Source organism: Artemia sp. Qi Xiang Cuo, chromosome 18 (genome assembly GCF_049724085.1).
Source record: "Artemia sp. Qi Xiang Cuo chromosome 18, ASM4972408v1, whole genome shotgun sequence".
NCBI classification, from domain to species: Eukaryota; Metazoa; Arthropoda; class Branchiopoda; order Anostraca; family Artemiidae; genus Artemia; species Artemia sp. Qi Xiang Cuo.
Genome location: NC_142811.1, coordinates 17,049,458 through 17,064,110, shown reverse-complemented (window position 1 = coordinate 17,064,110; position 14,653 = coordinate 17,049,458). Strand labels below are relative to the sequence as shown.

The 14,653-nt window shown below is 35.5% G+C and overlaps 1 protein-coding gene across 1 annotated transcript in view; it reads left to right on the top strand.

The window, feature by feature from the left end:
* The window catches only part of Atg16 (Autophagy-related 16), a 274,634-nt gene that overhangs the window by 15,295 nt on the left and 244,686 nt on the right, over positions 1–14,653 (top strand). The window contains exons 2-3 of the mRNA XM_089104133.1: positions 5,684–5,829; positions 7,830–7,969. Coding sequence (XP_088960259.1) covers positions 5,684–5,829; positions 7,830–7,969 — 286 coding nt within the window. The remainder of the gene's footprint in view (positions 1–5,683; positions 5,830–7,829; positions 7,970–14,653) is intronic.

The window sequence follows — 14,653 nt, the reverse complement described above, 5'->3', positions numbered from 1 at the left end:
TGCTTGACTAACTGTTAGCTGATCGTGTCAGGAGTTAAAGTTGGGGGGCTGCCGCCCCCAAACCCCCGCTCTTGAACATTCTTGTCTTAAGGCTTTTAATTCCTGAATACTCAAATCACGTCGTACAGGGTGCCTCCTAATCCCTATACGTTTTAAGGTTCGAACTTGTGACTCACCCTCTTTAACAGCCCCCCAACTGTGCCTCCTAATCCCTTTACGTTTTAAGGGTCGACCTTGTAACTCAGCTTCTTTAACTCTTTAGAAAACGTAATTTTTTTCAAATAATTTAAAAAAGAAACTGAGTTTCTTTTCAAGTATATAAAAAGTTGCTCTGATTGTGAATCGGACTCGGGTTTTCTGCCTGAAAGTCTGGAGTCTCAGCCGCTGGACTATACAAACACAATAGTAATTGTTGTTTAGCAATTTGAAGCTATTTTCGACGCAAGCAAATTCCCAAAAATCTTGATATGTGGTTTTTGGAAAACAGGGAAGGAGTGATCAGATTGAGCTGAAATTTCGAGGATAAGCTCCCAGCCCCCAGGAAAGCTTATCCTCTAAATTTCAGCCCGATCAGACAACGTTAAAGGGGGGGGGGTTGTGGTGGGAAAAATTAACATGGGCTAATATAGGAAAACGAGGTTTTTCGTAAATGTAAATTCGGGGGATAATATTTTCGGTCTGAAAATATCAAAAGTCCCTAACAGGTCAAATTCTGCTTCGAATGAGTATTCATTCACCTGGATCAGTGGCCAACTGTGGCCTGTAGGCGTGGATAATAAAAAAAAACAAATGTAGTTTAATTGGCTATATTTGGTTTTTTGAAAACAGGGAAGCAGTGATTGGATTAAGCTGAAGTTTCGATGATAAGCTCCCGGGCCCTAGGAAAGCTTACCTTCTAAATTTTAGCCCAATCGGGCAACGTTAAAGGGGGCTGTGGTGGGAGGGTCGAAACTTCCGGCCCAGTTTACCCCATGAAGATAAAGTCGGAGGAGGATGAAATTTTGCAAGTTTCTAAGATTGAGTTTGGGCTACAAAATACGATTGCCGCCGTCTCTCTGCGACCTCTAGGACCTGAAATCGCTTAACATTGTGGTGGGTCGCCTCGTTATAGAGGCACAAGTGTGACTCCTTGATTTGAAAAGCTTCTCGAGTAGAATTTTAGAAAATTTTGAGTTTGGGGGGAAGGGGGATTTCAAAAACCTCTTCCCGTGATATAACATGTCCTCTGAAGTCGATTCTGATGCTTTTAGCACTCTATCTATTAGTGCTTTAGAAATATTTTAAAAGCTTCTAAAGTAAAATTTTGGAAGGGGGATTTAAAAAAAATTTTGAGTTTGGGGGGAAGGGGGAATTATTGTAGAATTAATTTGGCCTCTAAAGTCGATTCTGATTTTTTTTAGCGCGCGATCTGTTAGTGCTTTGGAAATATTTAAAAAGCTTCTAGAGTAGAATTTTAGAAAATTTTGAATTTGGGGGGAAGGGGGATTTCAAAAACATTTCCCCATGACATAACTTGTCCTCTAAAGTTGATTCTGATGTTTTTAGTGCTCTATGTCTTAGCAATTTAGAAATATTTAAAAAAGCCTCTAAAGTAGAATTTTGGAAAATTTTGAGTATGGGGCAAAGGGGGCTTTCAAAAACATCTTCCCGTGACATAAATTGTCCTCTAAAGTCGATTCTGATGTTTGTAGCGCTCTATGTCTTAGCGCTTTAGAAATATTTAAAAAAGCTTCTAAAGTAGAATTTTGGAAAATTTTGAGTTTGGGGGGAAGGGGGATTTTAAGAACATCTTCCCAATACATAATTAGTCCTCTAAAGTTGATTCTGATGTTTGTAGCGCTCTATCTATTAGTGGTTTAGAAATATTAAAAAAGCTTCTAAAGTAAAATTTTGAGTTTAGGGCAAAGGGGGATTTCAAAAACATCTTCCCATGACATAACTTGTCCTCTAAAGTCGATTCTGATGTTTGTAGCGCTCTTTGTCTTAGCGCTTTAGAAATATTAAAAAAAGCTTCTAAAGTAGAATTTTGGAAAATTTTGAGTTTGGGGTGAAGAGGGATTTAAAAAAATTTTGAGGCCTCTAAAGTCGATTCTGATGTTTTTAGCGCACTATCTGTTAGTGCTTTGGAAATATTTAAAAAGATTTTAGAGTAGAATTTTAAGAATTTTTTAGTCTGGAAGGAAGGGGGATTTTAAAAACATCTTCCCGTGATATAACATGTCATCTGAAGTCGATTCTGATGCTTTTAGCCCTCTATGTATAAGTCCTTTAGAAATATTTTAAAAGCTTCTAAAGTAAAATTTTGGAAAATTTTGAGTTTGGGGGGAAGGGGGATTTCAAAAACATCTTCCCATGACATAACTTGTCCTCTAAAGTCCATTCTCATGTTTGTAGCGCTCTATGCCATAGCGCTTTAGAAATATTTAAAAATTCTTCTAAAGTAGAATTTTGGAAAATTTTGAGTTTGGGGGGAAGGGGGATTTCAAAAACATCTTCCCATAACATAATATGTCCCCTAAAGTTGATTCTGTTGTTTGTAGCGCTCTATGTCTTGGCGCTCTAGAAATATTTAAAAAAACTTCTAAAGTATAATTTGGGAAAATTTTGTGGTTGGGGCGAAGGGAGATTTCAAAAACATCTTCCCATGACATAAATTGTCCTTCTAAAGTCAATTCTGATGTTTGTAGCCCTCTATCTCTTAGTGATATAGAAATATTTAAAAAAGTTTCTAAAAAGCTTCTGATGCACTTATAGCTTTTGCAGATGACAGTAGGCTACTTTTGGCACAGCTGGTAGAACTGGGTCCAATATCTGTTCAAACATGATCACTCTTTTTGAAAGAGCTACTCAATGGTTTGATATTAGTTATCTTGTATTAAATTGTGGAAAGTCATGTTTTCTTATTTCCTCAAGAGTTTCAAGAGTTTGTTCTGGTTTAAGTGAAATGCATGTATCAAGAGGTTTCCTTAATAGACCTAAGGATCAATGCATTTAATTCCTAGGCATCTTGCTTAATGAGAATCTTTACTTCAAGAATTATATTGACCTTATTAAATTGAAAGTCTCCAGAAGCCTTGGGATACTTAAAAAACTGAAACACTCTATTCCAGGGTCAATTCTTAGAATCATATTCTACAGCCTATTTCTGCCTTGTGTTTCATACTGTTCCATTACTTAGATTTCAACTGTTCCCTTGTCACTGAAGCCACTTTCAAAACTATGTGACAAAGAAAAGACTCTTATACAGGATACTAATTGTTCCCTACTTAAACCATTACTTGACTTGAGATCTCTTTATTTTCTGTCTTGTGCTTCTTTCAGTTTTTTTGAGGTTACATTTCTAGCTTACTAATGTCCTATGTAGAAATATATCTTTTATTTCTGAGCAACTTATTATTTCTGCATTTCCAATAATTTAGAGATGCCTTATACTCTGTCAATACGATCTGACTTTAATCCTCTGATAGCTTGTAACATGATTTGGAACACTCTACCAGAGTCTGCACAGGGCTGCCACTTGTTTGGGATCTTTAAAAAGTATGTTACAAAATTTCTTGCCAATAATTAAGATTTACCCAGTTTTTCAAGGAATTAATGTATCCAGATTGGGTATGTTGTTTATTTGTAAAGGTTTAATCATGTACCTGCCTAGCTTGAATTTTTTTTTTTTTTTTTTTTTTTTTAAGGGGAGGGATTATTTGGGTTTGTGTTGTGAGTGTGTTATTTAAAAAAAAAAATGAGGGATGAACTTTTTTTTTCTCCCCTGTTTTTTCCTGGCCATAGAGCCTTACAGGGGAGACTGAGTTGAGGTGTTGTTTTTATGTTGTATGTAAAACATTAAATTTTATGAAATAGTTATATATTTTTTGTTTTTTTTTTCAATAAATTCAATTCAGTTTCCCAGTTTTGCATGCAAAAACCCATTTTAACAATGAACCTGTGACATGTTACAATATTCAGCTTGGACAGAAACACGTTAGGCCTATATATGGGGCCAGTAGGGTTGGGGATGTTGTGCATTGTCAGAAAAACAAATATGGTATTTTAAAAGGGCATAAAAGCTAAGAATGGCTGTTCTTCAGAAGGAGATGTGCAAGAGCAAAAAGAGAGATACTTATAGATTGCTAGTTTTATGTTTTTTTTTGTGTTTTTGACAATCCTACCCCATACATTACACCACCTTGACAGGGGTTTATGTTGGCATGACAAAAAAAAGGGGTTCACAGTTCATAAATGGGGTCCGCTAAAATGTATCTGGTTTGAATAGTGAATAACTAAAATGTTGGCTTGACTTCATTTCACTCCAACTAAAATGTTGGCTCTCTGAAATGCTGAGTTTGATGACGCAATTTTCATCAAGATCACTCACATTTATGGGGTGTTTTCCCCCTTTTATCAAAAATCATGTATATTTTTTCAGGCTTGTAACTGCTGGAAAATCAGTGCTGATACAAAACTCTGCATTTACTATTTGTATCACCAGCACATTTCAGAAACCTGTTATCATTAATGACAGTTTTTAAACTTGGTGAATTTTAATTATTTAAAATTACTATAAAAAGTAGATTCTTTTTGGTGCTGTTAATTGCTACAAAAACTCCTTTTTGAAGTTTTAGTTACTATTAGGACAAGTTGCTCCTTATAATATATGCTGTTACCAAAAACTGTTCAATCAACTGAGCCTTCTGCTGTATTTTGAAGCTAGTCGCTACCTTAAATTTATTAAAGTAGCACCTTTAATTTAGTAGCTCAATTCACCATCCCTTGCATCTTAGAAGCGCCCTGTAAGGGTCATTTTAAATGAGCTCCGTTCTCCCGCCACCTTGCTTCCAACATGTTGTTGGACACAGGTTGTGCATATTATTTTTTGGGGTTTTCGTTTTCTGGTCTCTCAAAACCTATGTTCAACCATGGTATTTTGGGGCCTTCAAATTTTGAGGAACCTATGTCCAACAGGCTTTGAACCCGCAGATTAAAACGCACCCTTCTGACATCTATACTGGTTTACCTGCTGATTCATATTAGATTAACCAATCTAATTCATTTAAAGTTTTGCTAGGTTGAACATGGAGGACCTGAAAATGATTTGTGTTGTACCCTCTTAGAAAACGCTTTGAACCTGTTGCCTGAAAATGGGGCTATTTATTCAGATGTTTCTAGAAAAATAATAAAAAGAGGAGTTCAGAAGGAAATTCTCCATTTTTACGAATTATTAGTGAAGATATAAAAAAGAAATATGTTTTGATATGTGTTGAGAAAATTGTTGCAATAAGACCAAGTTTGGTTTGAATTTTTTTTTTATAAGCTGAAAATGATGTAATTGGAGGCAACACTAACCTTTGTAATGATATTTTGTCTGAATGTAACAAGATTTTTTACTGTTTACATATTCTTGATATTTCAGAGGAGGGGGACTGAAGCGCATATTTGTCCTACCTCGTCGCCACCATTACTTTGGAGGAATGTAAGACTCAGACAATGTTAGGATCCAGTTTGCTTTTAGCTCCTCTTCCGTGCTTGGAAATATGCTTACCTCTGAATATGTGAGCTAAATTAAGCTATAATAATAATTAGACAACCTATAAAATAACCTACAATAACCTACAATAATAGGTTAATGTAATTAGCCTATAATAATAATAATTAGCTAAACTGACCTAAAATAATCTATTTTAATTTTCAGATGGCAGGCTGTCTGACATCAGTGCAAGTTTAAAAACTGAAAACCTCCAGTTAACAGTTCAGAATGAAAGATTGCGACAAGAAAATTTAGATCTACAAACACGATCTACAGGGCCTCCAGATGGAAAGTCTAGCAAAATGGTTCAGGTAATCAGTTGTTTTAGTAAATGCTGGTACAAACATGGCCATTGCTTGAACGGTCTCAAAGCGTTTGTATATGATTGGGGGGGGGGGAATAAGTAAATTCTTAGGCCCTACTTTTTCTGGTTGGAAGGTGTGGGTTCTTTGGACCAATATCAGGATAGGAAATTCTTTCTTGTATATTGTCTCTGCTTTGGGGTTAATTCTGAGACCCCTCTCCCACACTGTAGATAATTGTCGCCTAAATGCATCCTAAGACTAGCTGTAAATGACATTTTCTGCCAAAAATAAAGAAAACTCAGTTCACATGGTTCAGATGGGCATTCCAAATTTCCTATGCTTTTAACTTTTCCATTGTAGAAAGGCAATCTTGCTGAAGATTTTTTTTTTCTAAATAAAGGTCAACAAGTCAACCTGGCCTAACCTGTGCGCTGCAGAGTTTCCCAATAAGAGATTTTTTTTGGTTTTTGAGATTTTCTTATTCTCGCAAAAATGAGAATAAGAAAAAACTGCACAATGAAAATGAAAAAAAATATATAGCTCTTAATTAAAAATGATAATTTATAATTGTTTATGCTTTTTTTTGTTGTTTAGAAATTAACACTTCTTGTAACTGAATACAGTGGGTCAGCTGAAACAAGCAACAAAGACATAATCCATTAAAAGTTTTTTTTTAATGTTTAATTATTAATACTTCATTATTTAAATATAAAATAATTTTGTACAAATATTTTAGAATTAGCCGAATTTAATATTAAATAAATATTAATATTTAAATTTAAGTATTTAATATTTAAATATTTAAAGGTAATCTTTTATAGAACTTGAATGGAATCTAGCTGCCTCTGCATGAGCTATAATTCCTTCGTTGCATCTCATAATTCGTAATGTAGTAACCCAGTGTTGAGCAGTAACCCAGTAATGTAGTAACCCAGTGTTGGGGTGTCTAGAGGTCCATGTCAAGATCATGTAAATTATGAAACTCAATAGAAAAAAATCTTCGAGGTTCTTAATATGAGTGAAATAAGGGTAAAAATTACAATTACTGGTGGCAGTAAAGTGTTACCCAGTAGAATCAAAACAATAAAAATCAAAAATAAAATAAAAAATCATAAAATCAAAAATGCCAACAGTAAAATCCTAACAAACAGTTGCTTTGATGCTGATACAGAATAAATTAAAAAAAAAAAAAAACTGCAGATGGTCTTAAAATTTATTATAATTTTTATAATTGAAGTAAAATAAAAATAAAATAAAGTAATCTTAAAATAATTTTTAATTATTTTTATTTAATTATTTAATTATGAAATTAATTATTAAATTATTAAATATTTAATTATTTGATTAATTTTTATTTAATTTATTTAATATTATATTAATATTATTATAATCTTAAATTATTATTTAAAATATGTATGGATAGATTTTTTCCTTCTTTCTTTAAAGTTTAACTTGAATATTTACATTTATTTTAACCTTTTTCTTTCATTGTTTTCCTCAATATTTATTCCCTCATTTTTTCACCCTATAAACACTGCAAAATGTTTTAGTAAAGCTACTCAAAGTTTGTTTAAAGCACTTCAATATTGCTGAAGTTTCGGCAAAATGATGAATAAATGGTTGTGCCTGATGGAGGGGGAATACCCCCTCCATATCATATGACAAACTTTTCAAAAATATGAACTTTTCTGGCTATTTAATGGCTAAAACTGCATTTTATGGCTGAAATCCGTCTCCTCCAAATTGTGTTGCCCCCTGTCCTCCCAAATTCCAGATACGACCGTTGGATCAGTGGGATTGCTCTTACTACTGATAATCTCGATCGAATTGCTGAAAAGGGATCTTTCCAAGGACCCCTACTCCTATAGGAGCCAGAAAAGGGGCCCAGTAATCGTATATGTCCTCTGACTTGTCAGGGGCCCTCGTTGGTCGTGTTCTCGATTGCTCACGTCGAATTTTAATATATCATAGGCAAAAAAAAATAATGATAAATTATTATGTTTTAGGCATTGGAACAAAAGTTATATACTTTACAAGAGGAGGTGACTGATTTGCATAGAAAAAAAGGTGAACATTCTCAACAGGTTCTGGATCTCAATGCGAAGCTTATCGAAAAAGAAAAAGAAGTGGTGACAAAAGAGAACAGGTCAGCTATTAATAAAGGTTACCGTGAAACTGAACGCTCGTTTCACTGAATTATGTGTAATAGAATCCATTTAACTGAACCCTCGTGCAACTAAACCCCCGTGCAACTCAACCCCCCGTTTAACTCAACCCCGTTTAACACAACCCTCGTTAAACACAACCCCTGTTTAACTCAATTCCCATTCAAATCCCCCATGAAATACAACCCTCATGCAAATCAACTCCCGTTTAGCCCAACCCAGTCAACTCAAATGCCCATGTAATTCAACTCTCATTTAACTCAACTCTTATGCAACTCAACCCTCGTTTAAAGCAACCCTACCTGATTTGACCCTTTTTGAAATCAACCCCATTCAGGTCAATCCTCCTTAAATCCACAATATACACAGAAAACGTAATTCAGCCTGTTTTTTTGGGGGTGATATTAAAATTTGACTGGAATGAGATGATCTTTAGTTATTGGTTAATTCTTGTGTAAGTATTCTTTATTTTATGCCGCTTTAACGCAAAACTATTCCTCGCCTTGTAAACAACAACAGTTTACCATTCTGTCTTATATATTTGAAATTAACAAAACTTTCAATGCCGAGAGCCTTTACAGGCTCAAATGTCATAGTTGAAACATTGGGTTGAATAGGGGTCGAGGCAAATAGGGTTGGGTTAAAAGAGGGCTGAGTTGCATGAGAATTGAGTTGCCTGAGGATTGAACTGCACGGGGATGAGCTGAATGAAGATGGAGTCAACTGGGGGTTGAGTTAAATGGAGATTGAGTTGATTAGGGTTTGACAGAAATGGTTTTGAGTTAAGCGAAGTTGAGGAGAATAAGGATTGAGTTGCATGTGGTTGAACTAAATGGGGTTGAGTTGAATGGGGGTTGAATTAAATGGGGACTGAGCTGAACGGGGCTGAGTTGAGTGGGAGTAGAATTTAATTGGGGTTGAATTAAACATGGGCTCGCCTGAACGAGGGTTAAGTTAAATAAATCTAGTCATTTGGGATTCAGTTAAATGGGCTCAGTTACACGTACACCATTAAAAATACCTAGTTTTCTTCCCCAATTGACGCATTCAATCATAGCCATACATATATGCGCAAGGGCCCTCCAAGTTTTGCTCCTGGACGTTTCACGAGCTTTAGAAACCCTTTCTGTTGCTCCCGTATTGTTGAATGTGTTCTTTTGTTTTGAAAAAACTGCATTCCTTCTTCAAATATACCTACGTCAAAAAAAAAAAAAAAAAATCTTTGTACATAGTAGGCTGAATTCCGCACTTGGCAATTAATAGACTTCAACGTTGTACTTATAGTAAAAAAAAAGAAATGATTGCCAAACTTATTGGCCTAAAATTTAAGAAAAAGACAAAATTAGCTTTTTTCCCTGTTGGCAACTAAAGCTGAAATTTGGTACCTTTTTGGGTAGTTTCTATGGAAAGCCCTGTACATTCTCCTTGAATAATACAACAAAACCATTTGGAAGAGGTTGACGAATCACATGCACAACATTGACCGAAATGATCGTGGATGATTTTTGTAGGAATTCTTCCATGTGATATTAAATATGGACGTGTAGGTGCAACCGTAGGTTTGGCTTTGAAGCGTATCCTGCAGTATAGATACAGTAATGACGCTTAGTACTTCGACCAAGCAAGTGTCTCGTCGAGTCCGTGGATACTCATTTGATAGTATACACCCTAGGCGCTGCTTCATTTGAATGTTCAGCTCTGTTGGTGAGCAACTCTGTACAGATCCAAAACCTGGTAGGGGCTGCAAGGTATCGGTTACATTGCGGTTCTAGTCTTAAAACTATTTTCCCTCCCGTGCCTGATGTGTAAGGTAGCAGCAGTAGATCTCCACGTCGGATGATTTTGGGCATGGTCCCTAACGTTTCGAAGGATGACCACAAGATTCTTGCTTCATTTCCATGGGAATGGCCCATTGTGTTGTGTCATCGCAATTCCGTAGGTCCCGAGGACCCAACTATTTGGGGATATTTGATGTTGGCCAACAAACAAATCATAATGAGATAAGAAATTGAAATTCGACTTACTTATTCATGCCAATTACAGTATGTCACCGGACAAGATTTTGACCTCAAAAGATTCTGTTGGAATCAGTTTTTGGAACGTAAGATCGTTGAACTTCGATACAAGGGCTATGCGAGTAAAGAGTCTTAGAATTACTTGAGAACTGCCACATTTACATTACAGCACTACTGGAAACGTGCATTCCAGAACTTGTGAATATGGATTATGAAGTCTATCACCTATTGTGCTCTGGAATTCTCGGGACACCCATCTTTAATTGGGAACCTGTCAGTGAGTCTGTCATGCGAGCTATATTTTTCACTTTGTGAGGAAATACCTTTTTAGGAGGAATATTTTTGGCTGTCTGGACTTATCAACCGTACAGTTGGTAAGTATTCAATTGTCAAGAATAGCGGAATACCAAGAGTCAAACGATGCCAATGCCGTCAGTGATGGAATCCTTTTATAAAAGTTACATTTTTAATATCTGAAAAAAAGCTTCTAAAAAAACTAAACATTAAGGTAGTTTCTATTAGATATTGAGGACACTAACTGCTAAAAGTAATCGCTAGTTACTATATACTTCCTATTGTTGGAAGTTTGAACACTCAGGTGGGAAGAACCTCAAATTGGGAACATAAACAGACTCATAAACAAGCCTGATGAGCGGCACCAGTTCCTGAAAGTGTCGGGAGGGAAGAAGATTTTTTTTACCTTTTTTTTTTAAATGAAGGTACAAAAAGGGTATACATCAAAAATCAAAGGAAGGGGGTATTTTTGTTTGTTTGAATGAAAATATTAAAACAGTCAGTTTGTAAAAATACAGAGGGCTAGGTGGGCTTATAACAGGGCATTTGGAGCTCAATCTAATTTTTTCTGTTGCCTTTAAAAACTTTTTGTTTATGATAATGTAATTTTTACTTTTTAGAACTCGTGCAGTTTCATTTGCAGTGATTATTTCAATCGTAAGACAATTGCTGTTTTAATTAAAAAAATTCCATTATTTTATTTTCTAAGGTATGGGTTTAATCAATGCACTGTTCAGACTATAAAGTATGGCTACATCGTATGGTATACTATGAAACTCATCGCCTTATCATATTTAGAACTCTAAATATTTGATACCCTCCAGTCTCTTTCGGCCTTTAAAAAGCACGCTAGAAATATTAGTTTCTAATTGAGCATGCCCTCTCCCTTGTTTCCACTACCGTCCGTTATATGCAAACAGCTGGGGGAAATGTAGTACATGAATATACCACTTCGCCTTTTATTAAGTCTGCGCTAGTGCTATGTCTATACATGCGATAAATGGTAGCTTGTCTTTTCGTTTTTTCCTTGTAATCCAAAAGCTGCTGATTTTTTCAGAAGGTTAGTTCGTTTATATTCTGTTCAGCGCTGCAAATGGCTTGGCGAAGGTCCTTGCTGAAATATTTGCAGTTTCTTCCGTCATTTCCATTTCATTGACTGAAGATTTTCCTTCTTTGAATTTTTCCATTCTCGTATTTCGTCTTTAGCCTGTCTAGTCTTAGAACTTGTTTGTTTAGGAGATGTACAGGCATATAGGAGATATATAGACAAAAATATCATTTAATCATGGTTGCCGGAATAGCTGTAATCTAGTAAAGAGCGAACCGCATCCCATAGTAAAACCTTTTTTAAAAAGATTAAAAAGAGTCAAAATTTGATTCTGATCTAGTAATAGTTACTGTAAGTATTCTGAACCTAAAGGAAAAACAATGTTAAAGTCGTAAAGTAGTTGAAGTGACGAATATTAATTTATAAGAATTTCAAAAAGAGCTTCAAAACCCCTCGAAAACGGCGTTGGATCGAAATGAAAATTAAAATTTCAGTTTTTTTTTCACGAACATTTTTTTAATCACTTATCCGGTCGAAAACTTGACCGGAGGTTTTCAGCCCCCCATCTTGAAATTTGAAGACAATTTCATTTTACTTGGGTAGAACTGATATGTCCTTTTTATCCCTGCCGCTAGCAGGGCACTGGTACATCGTTGAGAGCTGTTTAAGGGCTCATATGATAGACAGATAGATAGATAGATATTTATTTCGAGAAATTACTATCACAAGCCATGAAGGGCCAAATTCGAATTTCGAAGTCCATAAAAAAAACAAATAAACAAGAAAATCTTAACAAAAGCACCACAACAAAAAGACTGGTGACGAATGCAAAAAAAAAATATCGGAATGTTATATTATTCCTTTGTCACTTATATTAAAAACAGCAAAATGGCAACTATTTAAAAAGATAAAAAATTACAAATTTGAAAAAATAAATAATATATACATTAACGAATGTTAAAAAAAAAAAAAAACGAGCTGTTTCTTTTATCATGTAAGAGATAAGATAAAATTTACTTACAAATTAACAACTATTTATTATATCAGTAAAAAAGGGATAAAAGATTTCTTATACCGCAAGGTAGTACAAAGAATGGGAGATAAGGTGGGGATAGGCTGGGACACAGTTCATGGAGGGTGATTTCTATCAGGTACATGGTATTCAGGGAAAAGTTTCGCAGTACGGGGGTTCAAAAGTGCCAACTTACCAGAACGGAGGCACAAATTATTTCTTCTTCTCTCGAGGGCTCTAGTTTTGAAATATTTAACAAATGTAAATATGGTATCTTGCCCTCTTTAAAAATAATTATTAGAGCTCTCTTTTGGACATCTTCAATTTTTTGTGTTGCTTCATTAGAGAGGCCAGGGTGCCCCACAGGACAAGCGTACTCTAATATGGGACGCACAAAAGAAATGTATACTTGTAGTAAATGTGAATGGGGGCAACTGAATTTATTTAAAAGTTCAAGGAGGGAAAGCGAGGAGTTTGCTTGTCGTAGGATATTATTTATATGGGCATCCCATTTCAAATTGGAAGAAATTGTAACACCAAGGAGTTTAAGAGATGTGACAGAGGTTTCAGGAGGAATAGGAGCAAGAAAAAGGGGAGGGAATTTAAGGAAAGTCACTGAGACTATTACGGATTTAGAAGGGTTAACTATATGAAAGTTAGTTCTTGTTGTACATGCTTCAAGAATTTTTTGGTGAGAGCGTTAAATTAAAAACGCGATTCTTTATAAAAGCTAAATTTTTGGTGTCATTTCCATATTAACCCTCAAAAATGACGGCAGATCGAAATGAAATTCCACCGTTAGAATGACGTGTCTATTTTCCAGTGCCATTTCTAGTAAAGAGCGACATCTTTAAAGAGTAGTTTGCTCTTTGTTAGGTGAATAGGTCCTGACTAAGAAAAAGCCAATGGCTTTTTCGTGTGAGTGATTGCTGGGGCCTTGCCCCCCTTTTCTATCAGATAAATGTGTCTTTTCTCTCATGCATAGATTTTTCTATAAAATAATTTTATTTACCCTTTAAACTCTTGTAGAGGCTAGCCTGTTTTCAGTGTAATAATTTTGCAAGAGGGAATCAATTGGCCTGTACTGAAGTTATATTTTAGTCTTTTCATGGTTAGCCAATTCCTGCCATTGAAATATTATTTATGGGTAAATCAAATTCGATTTTAGGGATGCCATTTACCTCTTTCACAACCACAGCGTCCCGTGATTGTGATAGAGGTGATCTTACCTCTTCCGTATATGTGCTTTTTAAGTTAGTTCCCGTTTAGAATTCAGTTAGTTGATATTGGAGTTGACATCGGTAATAAAAGCGAGTGATCTAGTGGTGTGGGGAGGGTGTAGTCTGTTCCTCCACCACAATTTAGCAATCTATAACGCCACCAGAGTAATCTGGTGGTGCCAGCCCAACAGGTGTCAGGGTCAAATCGATGCCAGTGCTGGCTTACGTTAGAGAACAGTATTGTAGCCAAGGGGTCTACTATCTCTCGTGGACTATTGTGCTCTCACTTTTCGTAAACCGAATGTGCTGCCCGGGGTCACTCCCTGACGCCACTAATGTAAATCTTCTTAGAACTCCACCTTTCCTCTAGGAAATATTGCTCGCTTAGTATAGGACTCCTTTCCTATACCAAACCAATCTACTCTCAGTCTGTCTAGACTAAAAATGCACTAACTACAAAATCACTATATTTGGAAGAAGAAAGTTGCATTTGGGTGGGTCCAAGAATGCCAAGGACCAATCCGATCAATTAGAAATTTAAATCAGCTGGCTTTTTTAATAACGTTATCTTTTAATGACCGAGATCAGACGTACAGAAATAGAATTTACCCAATTTGACTTTTATTAGTACTTTTATAAACATAATAATATAAATTATTACAGATATAAATCACTACACAGATATAAATCCATTCACCCCACCCCTTCAACCCGCTCCTCCGTACAGCCCTATAAAACACTCACCCCCCCCCCCAAAAAAAAAACTAAAAAGACTAATTTCCCAAGAAATTCTCTTTTAATATTTTTTTAAACTGTGGGAGGCGCTCAGCCGCCCTAACACTCACAGGAAGCGAATTCCATGCAGAAGGGCCAAGATACTTAAAAAAACAGATTTCACACTATTTTCAATATCTAAAACCAAGTTTTCACATCCTCTTGTATGATGCTCATGGATAGAACTTCTGAAACGGTAAAATTCATTAAAAGTTTCCGGGACTAGATTATGCACGGATTAGGGACTAGATTAGACCCTAATTTATCACTTGCTTTCACGGCTAAATAAGTCTTAGAAAGAG